The sequence below is a fragment of the Phasianus colchicus genome, chromosome 14 (genome assembly GCF_987193195.1).
Source record: "Phasianus colchicus chromosome 14, bPhaCol1.hap1.1, whole genome shotgun sequence".
Classification (NCBI taxonomy): Eukaryota; Metazoa; Chordata; class Aves; order Galliformes; family Phasianidae; genus Phasianus; species Phasianus colchicus.
Genome location: NC_143449.1, coordinates 11,991,511 through 12,007,196, shown reverse-complemented (window position 1 = coordinate 12,007,196; position 15,686 = coordinate 11,991,511). Strand labels below are relative to the sequence as shown.

At 38.0% G+C, this 15,686-nt stretch overlaps 1 protein-coding gene and 1 long non-coding RNA gene across 11 annotated transcripts in view; one reads left to right on the top strand and one right to left on the bottom strand.

Moving 5' to 3' along the window:
• Positions 1-15,686, top strand: part of LOC116229669 (uncharacterized) — a 292,007-nt gene that overhangs the window by 274,814 nt on the left and 1,507 nt on the right. For 3 of the 6 annotated variants that reach the window (XR_016471102.1, XR_016471099.1, XR_016471100.1), the window contains 2 exons: positions 8,393-8,499; positions 9,700-10,616. This is a non-coding gene — a long non-coding RNA (uncharacterized LOC116229669). Of the gene's footprint in view, positions 1-8,392; positions 8,500-9,699; positions 10,617-11,000; positions 11,966-13,010; positions 13,229-15,686 lie in introns of those variants that run through there. The other 3 variants (XR_016471104.1, XR_016471103.1, XR_016471105.1) reach the window with 3 other exon arrangements.
• Positions 1,937-15,686, bottom strand: part of DACH2 (dachshund family transcription factor 2) — a 266,697-nt gene continuing 252,947 nt past the window's right edge. The window contains exons 10-12 of one of the 5 annotated variants that reach the window (XM_031594302.2): positions 15,049-15,192; positions 11,974-12,039; positions 1,937-2,839 (exon numbers count right to left, since the gene is read on the bottom strand). In XM_031594302.2, the coding sequence (XP_031450162.1) occupies positions 2,802-2,839; positions 11,974-12,039; positions 15,049-15,192 (248 nt within the window). In that variant the 3' untranslated portion in view covers positions 1,937-2,801. Of the gene's footprint in view, positions 2,840-5,039; positions 6,622-11,973; positions 12,040-15,048; positions 15,193-15,686 lie in introns of those variants that run through there. The other 4 variants (XM_031594303.2, XM_090150275.1, XM_090150273.1 and 1 more) reach the window with 4 other exon arrangements.

Here is a 15,686-nt window from a genome sequence, read left to right as displayed (position 1 = left end):
GTGCACACACATACACGTGCACACACATACACACCACACACACACACACACAAGTGGTGGTGGAGCTCAGCTGAGGCCACAAAGGAAATTCATAACAATCTGGGTTAGCCCACGTTTTGTCATGTTACCAGAAATATTCTGTAAATAAATATATTAGTCGGCCACTTACTTGCAGATAGCGATTACTTAAACCAGCATTCAGCTTTTAATGCACTGCCATTCATTTGTAACAGGGAGCGTTCTTGCTGTGTATTACTATAGATCCAGGTTTTAAATTGAGATTGGTCACTATTGATTCTGTTGGTTTAATGATGATAGCAGGCTGCATTACACAAGATTCATAAAATTTCTGATATACATGGGCCATTATGGTGCCTGCATTGAGCTGGGATCACCTTGTGCCCCACTGCTGCTGTGCCACGGGGCTGGGGGCTGTGCTCAGACCTGATGGGTCCTATGCAGAGTGGTCCTACTACCAGGAGGTGATAGGAAGTGAAAGGAAAAAAAAAAAAGAAATCTTCACTTTTCTAGGAACTAATCAGTCACAGCTGGCCACAGTTGTTGCTTGTTTGGGTGCTTAATACCTTCCTAAGTGTTAGTTACAGGTATGCTTGTTAGTTTCAGCTTGCAGCAGAAAGCTCATTGTCTTGGTTTGTCAGCATTTATCAGGAGCTACCTAATAGGACTTAACAAAAGATTCACTCTCTGAAGTTTATCAGTTCCTTAAATCTCATTTACCAGTACTTTGACATTTAAAACTATTCTGGGAAGGGCAAATTAGAAATCAATGATGTGCTCATCAACCCTGCATCAATGCAGCTCTAAGAAATGTAGATCAGTCACTGAGGGAAAAAATGCTATACGTGCCTTTCTAGAGACCAAAGAAAAATGCAAAAATGTGAACAGTTCAAAGGCTGAAATATTTAGTTACATTAAGTCTTTCTGAAATGCAGGATCTTGTCAAAGATCTGTCTTCAAAATCTGCAATTCCAGCACTCATTCAGTCGATCAATCAGAAATGATGCAGTGTCCAAGGAATGTTTTGTTTTTTAAAAAGATTGAGAAATATGATCTATCAGAGGATGCTGATGGAATAGAAACTGAAATTAATAAATAACCATAGAATTCAGTTTCAGGTGCTGCAGCATTTTACTCACACAAGCTTTTGTTCAGTGCTGCAGCACTCACCATTTGTGGAGCTCTTCATATCATTCATTTTTGGTCATTTAATCACTGACAGTGTGATTAATGCAGTTATTAGAAAGCTTGCAATACAACTAAACCATGTTTGTGCATTATAAGACACTGTGAACTATTCTGATAATTATTTTGATCACCTGTAAAATGGAGCTGGGCATGTTTTTTGAACTCAGACCTGGTTAAGCTAAAAGGTTTCTCTGAGGGATCAAGAATCAAATTATTTTTTTCTGCTGTATTCTATAGCGTGGCTTGAAACTACACGTTCAAAGTTAGAAAGAGTCTGTTAAATGGGACTCTCTGAGAAGAAAACCTAGTGATGAAAAACTGAAATTTTAACACTGTAGGTATATTTGTAATGATACACATTTGGTACATTTCCCAGAGATCTATCTAGTTTTCTTTGTTTTGCTTTGTATTACGTGTCAGTGGTTGAGTTCAGGGTGTACAGGACATAAATATAAGCATGCATATATAAACTTGGGTTTGTGAGTAAGTACTGTTCCTTTGAGCCATGAATGAATAGGTGACTACTTCATTCCTCTTGTCTCAGTCACCTATTTTATGAAAGGAATATTCCTGTTACCTGCAAAGTTTGGAATCTGTATTGTAAAATAATTAGGAAAATGTTTCATACCAACCCACCCTGTTTATTAAGTAATTTCTTCAAGTATTTTTAATAGTGCAAATTATTGTTTTGCATTAGTACAATAATGATGGGAATTCACAGTCCAAAAATAAAAAATCTTAAAAGATTTCCAAAGTCAAACAAAAAAATTTTAATACTGTATTTTAGCAAGAACATTTTTAACAAAGAATGTGTACTTTAACTTAATATGGTACAACAGAGAAACCATACTTAAAAGTTTCCATTATCTAACACTCTACTGCATATTCATTTTTTCATCTTAAAAGACCAAAAGCCAAGCTGAACTGAGCATAAAAAAGCATCAATTATAATCCTCATATTACGTCAGCTATTAGGGTTTAGCTCACACTTCTGAATTGGTCATCTAATGAAAGGACAATTTTTACATCATTCTTTTAAAAAATGTACACACATTTCTTTTTAAAACGTAATATATATCGAGTATCTGCTTCAGTAAACAAAGCTTAATTTATAAACACAATCGAAACAGCTCCATGTTGAACAGTTTCAGTGATAAACTGGACTTGTATGATGTACAGCCAGTGAGGACCTTTGTGGCTTAAAATCATTGTGCCATTGCTATACAGTAATAGCTACCTCCTTAGGAAAACAAAACAAAACGAGTTCTTTGGGGGTGGGAAGGGGAAATAATTCCTGTATGTGCTTAAAAATACTAAAACTCCTTTCTATCTCCGGGGACCTAAAAATGATCTGTTGCAACAGGCTTGGTTTGGTATGGTAAGCTTGTAAAAAGTCTCAATATTTCTTAATGACAATACGGCAGTTTTCGATGCAGCAACAGTAAATTGCTTGAAATTGTCCTTCAAGTTTCATGCTACAAATCCTGTTCCTCACACAGTACTGAAGGCATCAAAGGTTGGAAGGGACATTTTTCATGAACTATATAGTCTTCAAATAGTGATCATTATACATTTTTCAACAATAGGTGTTTCCTTCAGTACATGATGGTAGGTTTGATGTATGTTCTGTTTTCTGTAGGGAAAAAAAAAAGGAAAGAAGTCAATTACAGAGTTGTGCATTTTAGAATTATTTGAAATGTAGGTGGATTTCCTTCATAATTTGTGGACTTTTTTTTTCTCAAAACAAATGATCAGATCTACAAGTGATATAAACCGAGTACAAACTGAATATGTTTTTATGGAGGCATCCAATGACAAAGCCTTGAGAGCCCCCAGTCAGCGAGGTTTGTGTTACGCAGACCAGTGAGCCCACTGCCCACCTCCTGAGCCACTTGTTTCCTGGGCTGCTCCCAGCTGCCATTTGCTAGAAGAGGCTGTAAATATTTTTATCTGCATTTTTGTCTTTTGTGACGTTGGTTTTTTAGTTGAACACTGTCTCTTCTCAGAAAGCAGTTGGTGTTGTACTGTACCTCCTAACACAGGGTAGTGGCATCAGCTTTACAACATATCATTATTATATGAATAGAACCTAGGGAACAGTGTGTTAGAATACAACTGCACTGCATTAAAAATATAATAGAAGTAAATTGATATCTGTTTTTTGGAAAACTGTTATTTCACTCAGAAGCCTCCACTTCTCTTTTTAAATTATTTTTCTTTATTTAGGGAAACAAGTAGAAAGCTACTTCCATCTTTGTAAGACTATTCCTAGTTATGCTACCTATCAACTGTGATTTTTCACATTAAGCAATGCTAAGTCCAGAGGAAAAATAAATATGCCTAGAGAAACTACAGCTAAGACTACATCTAACAAGAATCCATATTCTTGTTCATTATACAATGAATCATGAATTCACCCAGCTAAACTCGCAAGTACTGATCTTGAAGATGATAGCAAAATGATAATATTGAGAAGCATTTTGTATAATGTTGACATCTATCCCATTACTGTTTTACATATGCCAATACTGAGCACTCATAAGGAAAGAACAAGTATTGACCTGTTAACTGACACTGATCCTTGGAGCAATCTCAAACTTTGCCACATTTCAATTTCAAAATGCATTTCAGCTGTAATATGAGTGATTTATCATTTAGCAGTAGCTGTCAAAGTAACCTCCTAGATAAAACAAAAACATCTGGAACCATAAACAGAGGAGAGCAGTAGCTGAATTTTAATCCAAATCCGACATGTTCACTTCATTAAGAACAGGAAACAGCTAATTAGTAATTGAATGTTTCATGGTTTTAAGGAGGCTCAGACTCTCCAAACAGAGATGATTTAATATGTGTTTTGGATGTAAACAAGAATAAAGATCGGAAGAGCCAGGGACATAACATCTCTGGAGGAATGTTTGGGAGCATGGGAACCTCCAAAGAAATGACTAAAATTAGCTTCAGGCCTTTGGCTGATTAAAATTATTGTCTTAAGATTTACTGTGGCAAGTATTAAAGCCTGGGGAGAGGGGTAAGCAGAAATGCACAGACTGAACATTGTTGTGCTTTTTTTGTTTTCTGCTTTTCCTTCTGGTTATTAGGAAGTTCCTTCCCACAGCAGGCTATAGGTGATGTAACTTACATTAGCACTGTGCTTCTAAATAAAGATAGCCACTGGCAAAACCTGCAGGTCAACGTGACTGCCCCCAAAAAGTCAGAAATACTCCTTATTGCCAAGCCAAAGGCTGACATTCTGCTGGAGTGTGCTTTTAGTGAGTCAGTAGTTTAACAGCTCTGGTGCTCTGCACAGAAGCAGTCGGAGCACTGAGCTCTGAGCAGCTGACACCCACAGTGCTGCTCTCTTTAGGGTCTGAGCTCAGGAACCAGATCTACAAAAAGGTCCCTCTGCCTAAGCGCTCATACAGGGTGGGACTTCTTATAGATGTGCTTAGCATGTTCATGTCATACCAGTGGAAGTCAGCAGGAATTAGGGATGTAGCTTTGCTAAGTGGCCACAAGGCATCTGCAGCAGCTCTATCTGATGTTGATACTTGTACAGACAGTGATGGTGACTGTGCATGTGTGCACATTTATGTTGTTCCACTTGCTGACAAGGTCTGTGCAAAGATAAGCTAGGCATATTCCAAGAGCTGATTTATCAAAAGTGGGAGAAGTAAGGAAGGCTATGATGAAATCAGCCTCTGTTCTTCCCTACAAATATTTTTAAAATAATTTAAAGTATTTCTTTAATTTCATAATAAAAAAAGAACAGTTTTTACAACCATGAACACAAGTTCTCTGTCATAGAAGGGAGCAAATTCACAGCTGTTACAAAATTCTTCATTTAGCCACTTGAGAAACTACATAAACTGACAGGATTTAAGATAGATACAATACTTAGATTCTTTGCCCAATCTTTTGCAAATACTTTGCATAGTTAATCCCTGCCAAATAAGATGTATTTGGAGATCAAATGTAACACTGATTCAGCTGGCTCTTCTCAAACACAGAGAGGGAGGGGAAGGTGTGAAGCAGCTGATACCATGCTCAGCTGGATGGCTGGGTCAGCAAAACCATGTGTTGGCTTTGGTCATTATACACATGAATAGATAGAGCTCATCAGACCATTAACAAGCCATAGGAACCCACAATGCTGTGACTTCCTTCATGCTGCCCAGCCTGGCACCCCTCCTGCTGCCCAAAACTGTGGGAGCCCTGCCTGCCTCACCCCGGCTGTCATCACAGGCTGCTTACTGACAGAGCCGAAGTCATAGCAGGAGACTGCAGAAAGAGAAGCAGTGAATTATTTGGACTATTGTCATTAACCTGGCTTGTGATGTAAACCTGAAGCTTAAAAGTTACCTAAAACTAAACGTCATGTTTTCTAATATAACATATTCACGTTTTTAAGTATTTTATCTTTCAAATTATTGATCAAACTATGCTAAGAAGTGGTTGTTAAGATAACTGTTGGCCCATGGACCATTTAAAGTTTGGAACAAGTCTAATTTTTTCCCCTTTATTTCTTAAGGAGAGTTCAGTTGTAATACCTGTAGCACTTTTGTAAGAGAGAAAACAAATGCCAAACCTCAAGCCAAGAAATACTACTGATTAGTAAACAGAAAACACATGGTTAGATATTTCCTTTTTTTAAAGCTCTCCATGACATGCCAGAAGTCAAAATGCATTTTTGTTGCTGCACCATAAACTGAACTCCATGGTGTTAACAACGTCACGCAGCAACCACCTATGAGAAATTACAGTGTCAGGAGCATCTGTGCTACCACTTCTACATGAATGACAACGTGATGCTGTCAAATTCATCTTCTTAAAGAATATTCACCATCTCCTCAGTGTAGCTGACTGCAAGCTACATACCATTTTATAGCATTTTACGGTACTATACAGCAAAGATTTGAATAAATCTGTGTGCAATAAATGTATTCTTTTATTAGGTTTATCCCTTAATCAAATATTCATTTATGTGGGCTTCATTCTATTAAAAAATGAAATTATACAAAGGTGAGCAAAAGTGTAGATTTACAGTAGTTTAAAGCCTAATCTCATCCTCTAGGGGTAATATTGACAATATAAAAACTGTATAAATGATATTCCCTAACACTAAAATATGCTTATGAGCCCCCTGTGCATGTTATACTGCTTTACAACCTACAGTGAAATGCATGACTGGCTTAATAAGCAAGACATTTAGAAAGGATTTTTTTCCCCTTCCCAATGTATAACAGGAGTAAAGATCTCACAATCTCACTGTAGGCCAGAGCCTGTGTTAATAATTGTAATTCTCCCCAGGATGAGGCTGTCTTCCCTGAGTTGTTGGTCCGGGGTGTACATGCATCTCTTGCACTTTCCTTTAGCAACAACACCAACATTTGTCTTTCTCTTTGAAGGTTTTAATATCTGTATAACAGGACAAATCCAAAGCAATAATTATCATCTCCTTATTTATTCACATTTTTCTTGTTTCTTCGTTTTCTCAGCTTATTTTTTCCCTTGCTCTCAAGACAATTTGCATGCATATTTGAATTTCTGGAATGTTTTGTATGGCTTTGTGTTATCTTTAAGTGAGTAATTCACCTGTATTTTGATAAAAATTATTTTAAAACAGAATTTCCATGTGTACTCTTACAACTTGCATTGAGAACCGTGCCCTGGTGATGCTGGTGTGAAAATCCAGGCCAGGAAGGGGTGCACAATGCAGCCGGCCTGCTGTGATCTAACAACACAGCTAGAATTTGGGATTGTTCATATAATTTTAGCACACTTAGTTGGAGGAGAACATCAGTGGATTAAGGAAATATGCAATGTGCTCCATAATGAGAGAACAAGGATAAATGTGTTGTATCACTAACTATAAATTATTCATGCTACTTCTAAAACGAAGACAAGCCCTACATGTTGCAAGAAACAAGGACAGCAGAATCCCACTTTGCCAATTTGGATCAAGAAGTGGGGAGAGCTGTTAAAGGTTGTGTAGGGCTGAACCAGGGCCGTGTGCCTGCAGATGCTGGCGAGCAGCAGGAGGACGTTTGGTTGCTCAGCAGCTCCAGCTCTGCACGGCAGCTTGAAGAGTGGGACTCATAGCCTTGGTGGCACAGGGAGGGGGTTGGACATGAGCTGAGCAAAATGGAGCCAGCATTTCAGTTAAAGCAAAGCCAGGTTGAGCTCTGAGTGCAGCAAAGAGGTAGAAAATACAATGCCAAGACAATAAACCTAACAGACAAAGCTGCGGCTGGTTAGTTTAATTCAGTTATTTTCTGTGCTGTGACACTCATAGAGGTGTGGTTTTTCCCCATCTTACTTCATGCTTAGGAGTATTGACTTGATTCTGTCAAATATTTTCACATTAACATTAATAGATCTAAAAATTTGTACCGAAAGTAGGACTTCTAATGAGTAGCAACAGCCAAGGACAAGAATATGTTCACTGAATACTAACTGTGCAGATGCTGGATTGCCACTGTCAGTGTGGGTAGGAAGGGAGTTAACACAGTGGTTCCTGCTGAGGAAATATCCAAGCCTGCTGACACTGAGTTATTGAATAAATGTTTGAGCCCTCTGTAAGAAGAGAAAGGTAAGGGCCTTCACAGCCTAGTCTCCAGGGGAAACCTTTCCTCACCTTCTGTTTTCAGTAAATCACAATATCTCAGCCTCCTCCATCTCATGAGTGCGTACTGAGACAGAGATTTAGAAAAAATATTGTGCAGCAGAAGTACAGATAGCATAGAGAGTGAGATCCATGGCACTGTTACTTTGCAGCCCTGCATTTGCATCACCAACAGCAAGCAATGCAGCCTGCACTGGGATCTCACCACAAGTAGCACGGCTGCCTTTTGGTTAGCAGCTCGAGGGATTGCTCTCCCTTGTGCCTGCAGTGCCTGCACGGCTATGGGAGTCTTGTCAGTGGGTGCTCATTATTCCAGGGTGGAACAAGAGAGGTTTTCTAGAAAACACAAAATGACAGAGCTCAAAGCAGCTACCAGGGGATCACTCATTCAGCCAGGACATGCATTAGAGACAGAGCACTGGGCAGGAGGAAAAAGAAGAGATCTAAGCCCTGCAGAAGCCAGGAAAGGATTTGCTCACAAGCAAAATACCAAGCCTCTATTAATCACAGTTTCTAATCAAATGGCTCTGGTCTGCCCTCATGTAAAAATTTCATTTTTTCTAGAGAAAGCAAGACCAGGATAACAGCACTGTCACTTCAAGATGTGGACACTGTCTCCTGCAATGGAACAGCAGAGCAGGGCTGGTTTCAACGGATCACTGCATTTGAAGGTATATTTTGATAGAATAACCGAAGTCAAACCTTTTCAAAATCACTACCCCCCCTTCTTTTTTTTTTTTAGCTCTTGCAACTTTTTTTTTTTTTTTAAACTTTAGGCTGGATTGAAAAATAGGTTGGTTATATGCGAATATTAAAAAATACATAGCTTGTTTTCTAAATAACAGAAATAAAATATATTCTAGATTTCGACAGTCCTCCATCTTTGGCAAACAGATTAAAAAGTTATTCATGGCTACCGGCAGTTTTTGTGCTACCTCTCTGCCAGGCTGTTTCACAGACAAAAGCAGCTGCAGCCCTCTGACTCTCCCGTCACAGAGCCACACTTTCACCTCAGGAAAGTCCGTCCACCTACACTGCTGCCTCATTCTTGAAATTTAGAGTCTTTTAGTTTTTGTAAATTGTTATCAGCAAGTGTTATGGTAACTTCTATTTTTTAGAATTTTAAGATAACATTGCTTTGCTGATTGTTCCAATATCCCCTAACAATGAAATATAGTAATACAAAAGTTAACTAAGGTATAAACATGCAAAAGGAGAAGTCTCCCTGCGATCATAAAATGATGTTATTTTCTGTTCAGCAGTTCATGTTACTGCTGTTCATGCTAATTAATTAAAGGAGCTGTTGCTGTAATGTGCAAACAGGGAATCTGAGAAACTGAGAGGGCTTTTAGGTCTCGGAGTGAAGTTAAGTCAATCTGGGCGCGGGCAATCAAATGTAATGAAATCACTTGTCAGTGCTAAGCTTGCAAAAACTGTGAAGTTTGACTAGGGAGTAAAAGGATTATAATTAGATTTCCAATAGGATAATAACTAAATGGCAGAAAGCAGTAAAGAGAAAATATTACTTTGTTAGCTAATGGTGCTGCTGTTCGGTTTTAGTTTTTATCAGCACACTTGTAGTTGTACTAATTTAATTTGCTTTTATCAGCAAAAATGCACTACTCGAATGGCACTTGAATGTCATTTGCAAAAAACATTGATCTGAAGGTGCACTTAATGACACCCAGTATGTTTATTTTATGTGAAACGGAGATTGCTTGATAAAATGGTTGATGCAGTATCTTCCTGGCCCAAGAGTGAGTTATGGAAGCAAGAGCAGAAGGTATCAGTGCATGCACTGCCTGCTCCTGCACCACTCAGCTATGCAGGGGCTGTCAGACTACAGCAACTATTTCTTTTCTATTTGTCAGCTAACAGGGCCCTCTCAGATTGAGCTGTGCTGGACCAGAAGCTCAGGGGTATGGAGGACAGAGCTACAGACTGTGAAGTTTGAAAAACTTTTAGCCTTGTCAGCACAAAATTTCAGTTCAATTAATACACAGAACATAGGGAAAACGAGTCTACTAAACGGAAGAGATTTATAACGCATATCAGAACCTCAGAAAATGAACAGCTTGTGTTAATAAAATCATTTTAAGAAATGAGCATAAAATATGATATGACTTAATCACTGTGCAGTATTTTTGCAATTTTCCTTTAAACCATCTTAAGGAGATACTGGCAGTGAAACTAATTGAATTTCAAAGGAAAGGCACTGTGTGAATGATAGATTTCTGTCCAACAGAGTTATTGACAACAGAAAAAGAAAGGTCTGCATTGACACTAAGGCTTTTTTCTGTGCACTAGAGAGAGATTCTGGATGCTTGGAAACAGCTTTGTATTAGGGACACGTGTTTTGACCCTTCCTCCTCCCAGGGCCCAAAAAACAAAGGCTGTAAATGAAGGGGGCAGTGGAGGCAGTGTATTCAAACTGTTAAGACTTCAGTAAAAGAGTTGCTGTCAAGTTTCAGAAACTGTAAATCAAAGGAAAACAGAATAAAAAGATATTACAGTATCAGCATAAATAAAAATGAAGGAGATGGTGCTAAGGAACAGAAACACTTTGAAACCTAGACTGGCTCTATATAGAGATCTTCAGAAAGCTTTTCTATCAGCTGAGAGTGCTTAGTGAAAGAACTGGATAAACTCATCACACATTTACATATCAACAGCATTACCAAACTGAAATTGTCAGAGAATCCTGTGTATGCTGCCATTCATGGCCATGGTGAAGACAAGAAATGACATATTCTGCTTTCGCAGCGAGGTACCAAATGCAGAGATATTGAACATAACCAGTGAGCATCCAGGTCTCCCTTGGTTCAGGCTTTTGACATGAAAAAAAACTTTGTAACCCAAAGCCTTTTAAAACTGAGATTTAAGGGAAAACAAAAACAAAAACAACAATCAAACAAAACAACAACAACCAAAAAAAAAAAACCAAAAAAACCTCCCTGAAATTAAAATTCTAAGATCACAGGGCATTCTTCTTTATCAGTAATACACACGAAGTGAGAACAAGTTCTAAGTCCTTCTGTAAGTAAATGGCTATTGCAATTGGCTATGCGTCACTCTCCTCACAGTTATTTATACTCTTTTTTAATAGAAGACAGATTCGAGCCAACTGTAACTTTTTTCTTTCTTTAAAATTAACTTCCTTTTTTTTCACTAGATTCTGTCCAGGTACACCTTGGACTCACAGAATCTTTTTGGAAGAGCACTGAGCGCTTATCTCAGCAGAGCACTAGGAAACAGTAGGAATCATTTGCATTTCAAATTAAAATACATGTCCTGAGTGCTTATCCAATATTTTGACTATTTCTGGCAGTAACAATTTTCAAACTGCAATACTTAGAGCACAACTCCAATCATATGTGTACACATACATGAATATAAATATATGTTGTATTATATATGTATATATGTAATTTTCCTTTTTTGTTACGTGTAGCATATGAACCTAAAATCACAAAAAGCGACGGCAGTAAAAATATTTGAAAGCTTTCCTGTATAGATGACAGATGGACAACAGATGCATACCAGAGGTATGCAAAGTCAAGCCTTTAACAGTTGACAAATGCTAAAGGTTATGTTTCTATCTCTATCTGCACTGGTTCTAGCAGTACCTAAGATAGAATTCTCTATCAGATATTCTTGTAATACCCTCTGGTATGTGCACATCTATTTAAATGCATACTAAACATTTCTTTTAAGCCTTCTGGAACTTTTGTCTCGCTAAATTTGCCATCTTGTGATTTCCATCACCTACTGTTTATGTACTTTTTGAAAACATGTATGATCTTGAAAGGAAAGCAAGGATCAGAAGTGAAATATTTTAAAAAGATAAATCATTTGTAAAACCATTTTTGGACTAAGCCTGTATATCTAAGTATGATAAGTATCTAAGTCTGAGTGTTTCCCACACCTCTATTTAAACAAATACAATTATTGATCTTGTAAAGTAGCAATCTTGCTATACTTCTATATACTATATTTCTATACTGAACAGGAAGACAAATTTAAGTTCTGTAATTTACATTTATCTTAACTCAGGAAAACAAAAGGTCAAAAACTATTATGCCTTTCATTTTTTTAATACAGCTTATGATAAATGTGTATGTAGTAGAAGGAGGTACATACTGCACCTTGCATTGCTGCACTGTCATGTTGGGTTCCGTTGTGTTCTATTTCCATATCTGGGATTCCAGCATCTGAAAGATGTGACACTGAAGATTAATGCATTCCCCTTTATCCTTCTCTCATACATCTTTAGAAGAATATTTATAGCAAACTAAGATGATCAGCAAGTTGCATAACCTCGCATAAAACATTTGGTCTTCACAGAATTTTCAGTAGTAAATCGTTTTCAGAATGTGCAAACATTACTGGTCTCACTGTGGATTATTTTTAATGTGCTTCACATTTGTCTGATGATCAGATAATAATCAACACATGATCATAATGTAACTATAAAATTCTTCTGGAGAATAAAGGCATCTGACATATGAAAAATAAAATGGAAATTAAACTGTGGTATTATTAAACCAAATTTACTGTCTCAGGCAAATACCTGCAAAGTTAGAGAATTAAAAGATACAACCAGTACCAGTCAACATGTTTGCATCCATGTGCACGTGTTTGTATGAGTGTATTATTACAAACAGGGACAGTACCATATCAGCTCAGGTTATTTAAGAGTACTCCATCACCCAAAGGAAAACTACGTATGTAATATATTATGGGAAAGACTTCCAGGTACCTGAGAAGAGTTTTCCAAACGGCTTGTGCTGTTTTTTTCCGAGTTGAGGAGTCTCATAATGATATGCGCTCTTGAACTATTTAATGTCAGACTGATAATACCTCTGTCTGCAGTCCTTTGGGGTGGGGCTGAGGGCTTCAACACCCCAGGGCGTTAAGACAACAGATGCCATTATCCACCTTGTGCCAACAAGGATTAGCATGAAGGGTATGTGATCTGAATCCAGGGTACCTCAAATCCTGGAGAAACATCTGCTTCCCTCATAATACAGCACTTCGAATTTACAGTAGAAAAGAAAATGAAACAAAAAAAAACCAACCAAGAACACCTGAAGGGAGATGTGTGTAGTTTTGAAGTATTGCTGTGTAAAAGCCCATTCCTGATATTCTCAAATAGAGAATAACTGTACTGCTGCTTTCTCAGATCACTCAAGCTGGACAGTACCTGTTGCAAAGATGATGTTTTGCTGGTCACACGCAGCCTGACTGCAGGGCAATTGATTCAAGTACGTGTATGAGTAATGCAGTACGTGAGTAATACATGTGTATGTGTACCTTAGATATATATGTGTATGTGAAATATAGGACTACATACATGGACATCACATAAATATATATGAGCAAATAAATTATTAATTTACATATTTTTTTCTTTAGAAAGTGCAGGTGACTGTTACTACGTAGGGTTTTTCTTGTTCTTGTTTGAAGTTCAAGGCACTGGACTTGAAATCTAAAAAGGTTCTCTCTTTTCAAACCTTTTAGAGTACACTTTGTACGTACGTAAAATGACAAAGTCATCTGTAATAACAGCATCTGTTAAATGAGACAGAGCGTCAGAGTTAAATTAAAAATATTCAGAATAGCCCTTCACATTTTGTTGCCATAAAATTGTACCTGCAATTAAATTGTGGATTAAGATGCTAATGAGCTACCTGATTTGCATGTGCAATCAGATTAGCATGTAAATATCAGCTTTTCACAGGCACCAACATATATATGACTACCTGAGTGTGCCTGCAAATCAAAATGTTAGCAGCCAGGCCGACAGTAGCAGACGTAAAGATCTGTTAATCACATTGCTGGGGTGTTGGTCCCCTTCAATTTGTGGCTTCCAGAACTGCTGAGTACTTGTAAATGTACTGTGATAGGCAGGTGCTTACCAGCAACAACAGCATCTGGGTGAGTGACCTTACTGAGTGTGAGGATTTTAGTTTTCATCTGACATTCATCACAGGGCGCTGGCTGTGCCTGGGGGATCTGACCTGGGCATTTTCCTGACCCAGTACGGGTGATACAAAAGGTCCCTGCTGGCTGTGCCCACTCAGCCTCTGCTGGGAGCCTGTCCCTTAGCACGGCACAATGGCAAGCTGTATATCCATGCCTGAATCACCACTGCTCACTGTCAGAGTGTCAGAACAGCCAGCCAGTTCCTGGGTACAGTGATATGCTGGACTATAAAACCCAGCAGATGAGAATGCCTCTGAAAGATGTTGCTCTCATAGTTAAAGAGTTTATATCTCTTAGGTGTTCCAGCTAAATCACAACTCACAGCCCATTGCAGAGAGCTGCAGTGGCAGTTCAAACAGACAGGCTTGCCCTACCTTTAAAAAACAGCTTGGGTACCCTTGCAACTGAGATCAAAGGCCAAGTTAAACTGATTACTTTCACTCAGCAGTTTTTGCAGTCTGCTTCTGTTATTATGGCTCAGTTGCTAGCAGTAGCCAAACGAGGCAAAGTTAATGTGAAGACTACATGACATACAAACACAGCAGAGACTGAATATAACTCTGATTCATGAGCCTCTGCAGTGACATCAGGATAGGCAAAATGCAAAGACCAACTTTAGCTGCAGAACCTGAAATTAATTAGAACTCAGCTAGATTTAGTCTTAAAGATTCAAACCAACATTCTAAAGTTTGCTCAGGACCACTTTAAGCAGGAGAGGTGAATCCTCCTACTACCCAGAACATAATCAGCCTCTTTATGAAATTAACTGATCTGAATTTGTTTCATATCTGGGAAGTATTCAAAAACTTTGTCAGCTCATAAGGCTGATACATATTTAACAAACTTAATAGATCCTGAGGCTGAGCAAACTTCAGCCAAACAGCTTTTAAAATGAAGCTCAGCAGTTCTCAAAATGAATCTGCTGGGAGAGAAGAGATCAGAGAACCTTAGAAGAACCAAATTTCACATCGTCTTAGCTGGCACTGTAACAGATTTCTCTGGCAATGTATTCAGCACTTCTTGTCATGCCTGTGTAAACTGCTCTATATTTCTCTTGTCACAGACATATTTTTTTTAATTCATGACCCAGAGTACACGGTCTGAAATAGATTTTTAATTATTTCAGGAAAGTGTCTTGCATTTTATTCTGGAATTTGCTTTATGCACTGTTTTAGTTTTTTAACTTAATTAAACATCATTTTATGTTAACTGTGAAAGGCCAACTAAGACATTACCATTTAACATCCTGAGACCGTCACCTGATGTGGCCTGTTTAAGAGCTTGTTCCACTTGTTCTCTTCTCTTTGATTCAAATTCCAAAGCTTCCTGCAATTTTCTCTTTGCCTTTTTTTCTTTCTTCAAGCGTTTCTGAATTGTTGCTGGAATGCAAATATAAGATAAGAATGACTGTTATAGCACAATTAATACATAACAGAGAGAGACTTGTTTCTTAATTTTTGATGTTCAAGAGACAAGTTCTAGATTAAAAAAAAAAAATTGGACACAAATCTGATATAAACAAGCATAAACCAATCCATACCCTGTTCTGAAACAACAGCTAATCTGAAAGAACTTCAAATCTTTTTAATGATCTTAAATCTTATTCGCAGTCTGGAACAGCCCCATTGATGCAAGTCTCCTGACTGGAACTTGGGTTTCAGAGCCAGCTCAGACCCTGAGAGGCTACTGAAAAGCTGAGTTAAATGGGTACCAACTGAAATGAAGATGAAATGCATAGAGAAAGAGTAGTTAGTGATGACTGTGAGTATGTCTGTGGGCAAAACCACTTTCACCTTTCATCACTAGTTCAAGAAAAAAAAGAGGGAAAGAGGAAGAAAAGGAACAAAAGCATTGGGTACATGGTGAGAACCTC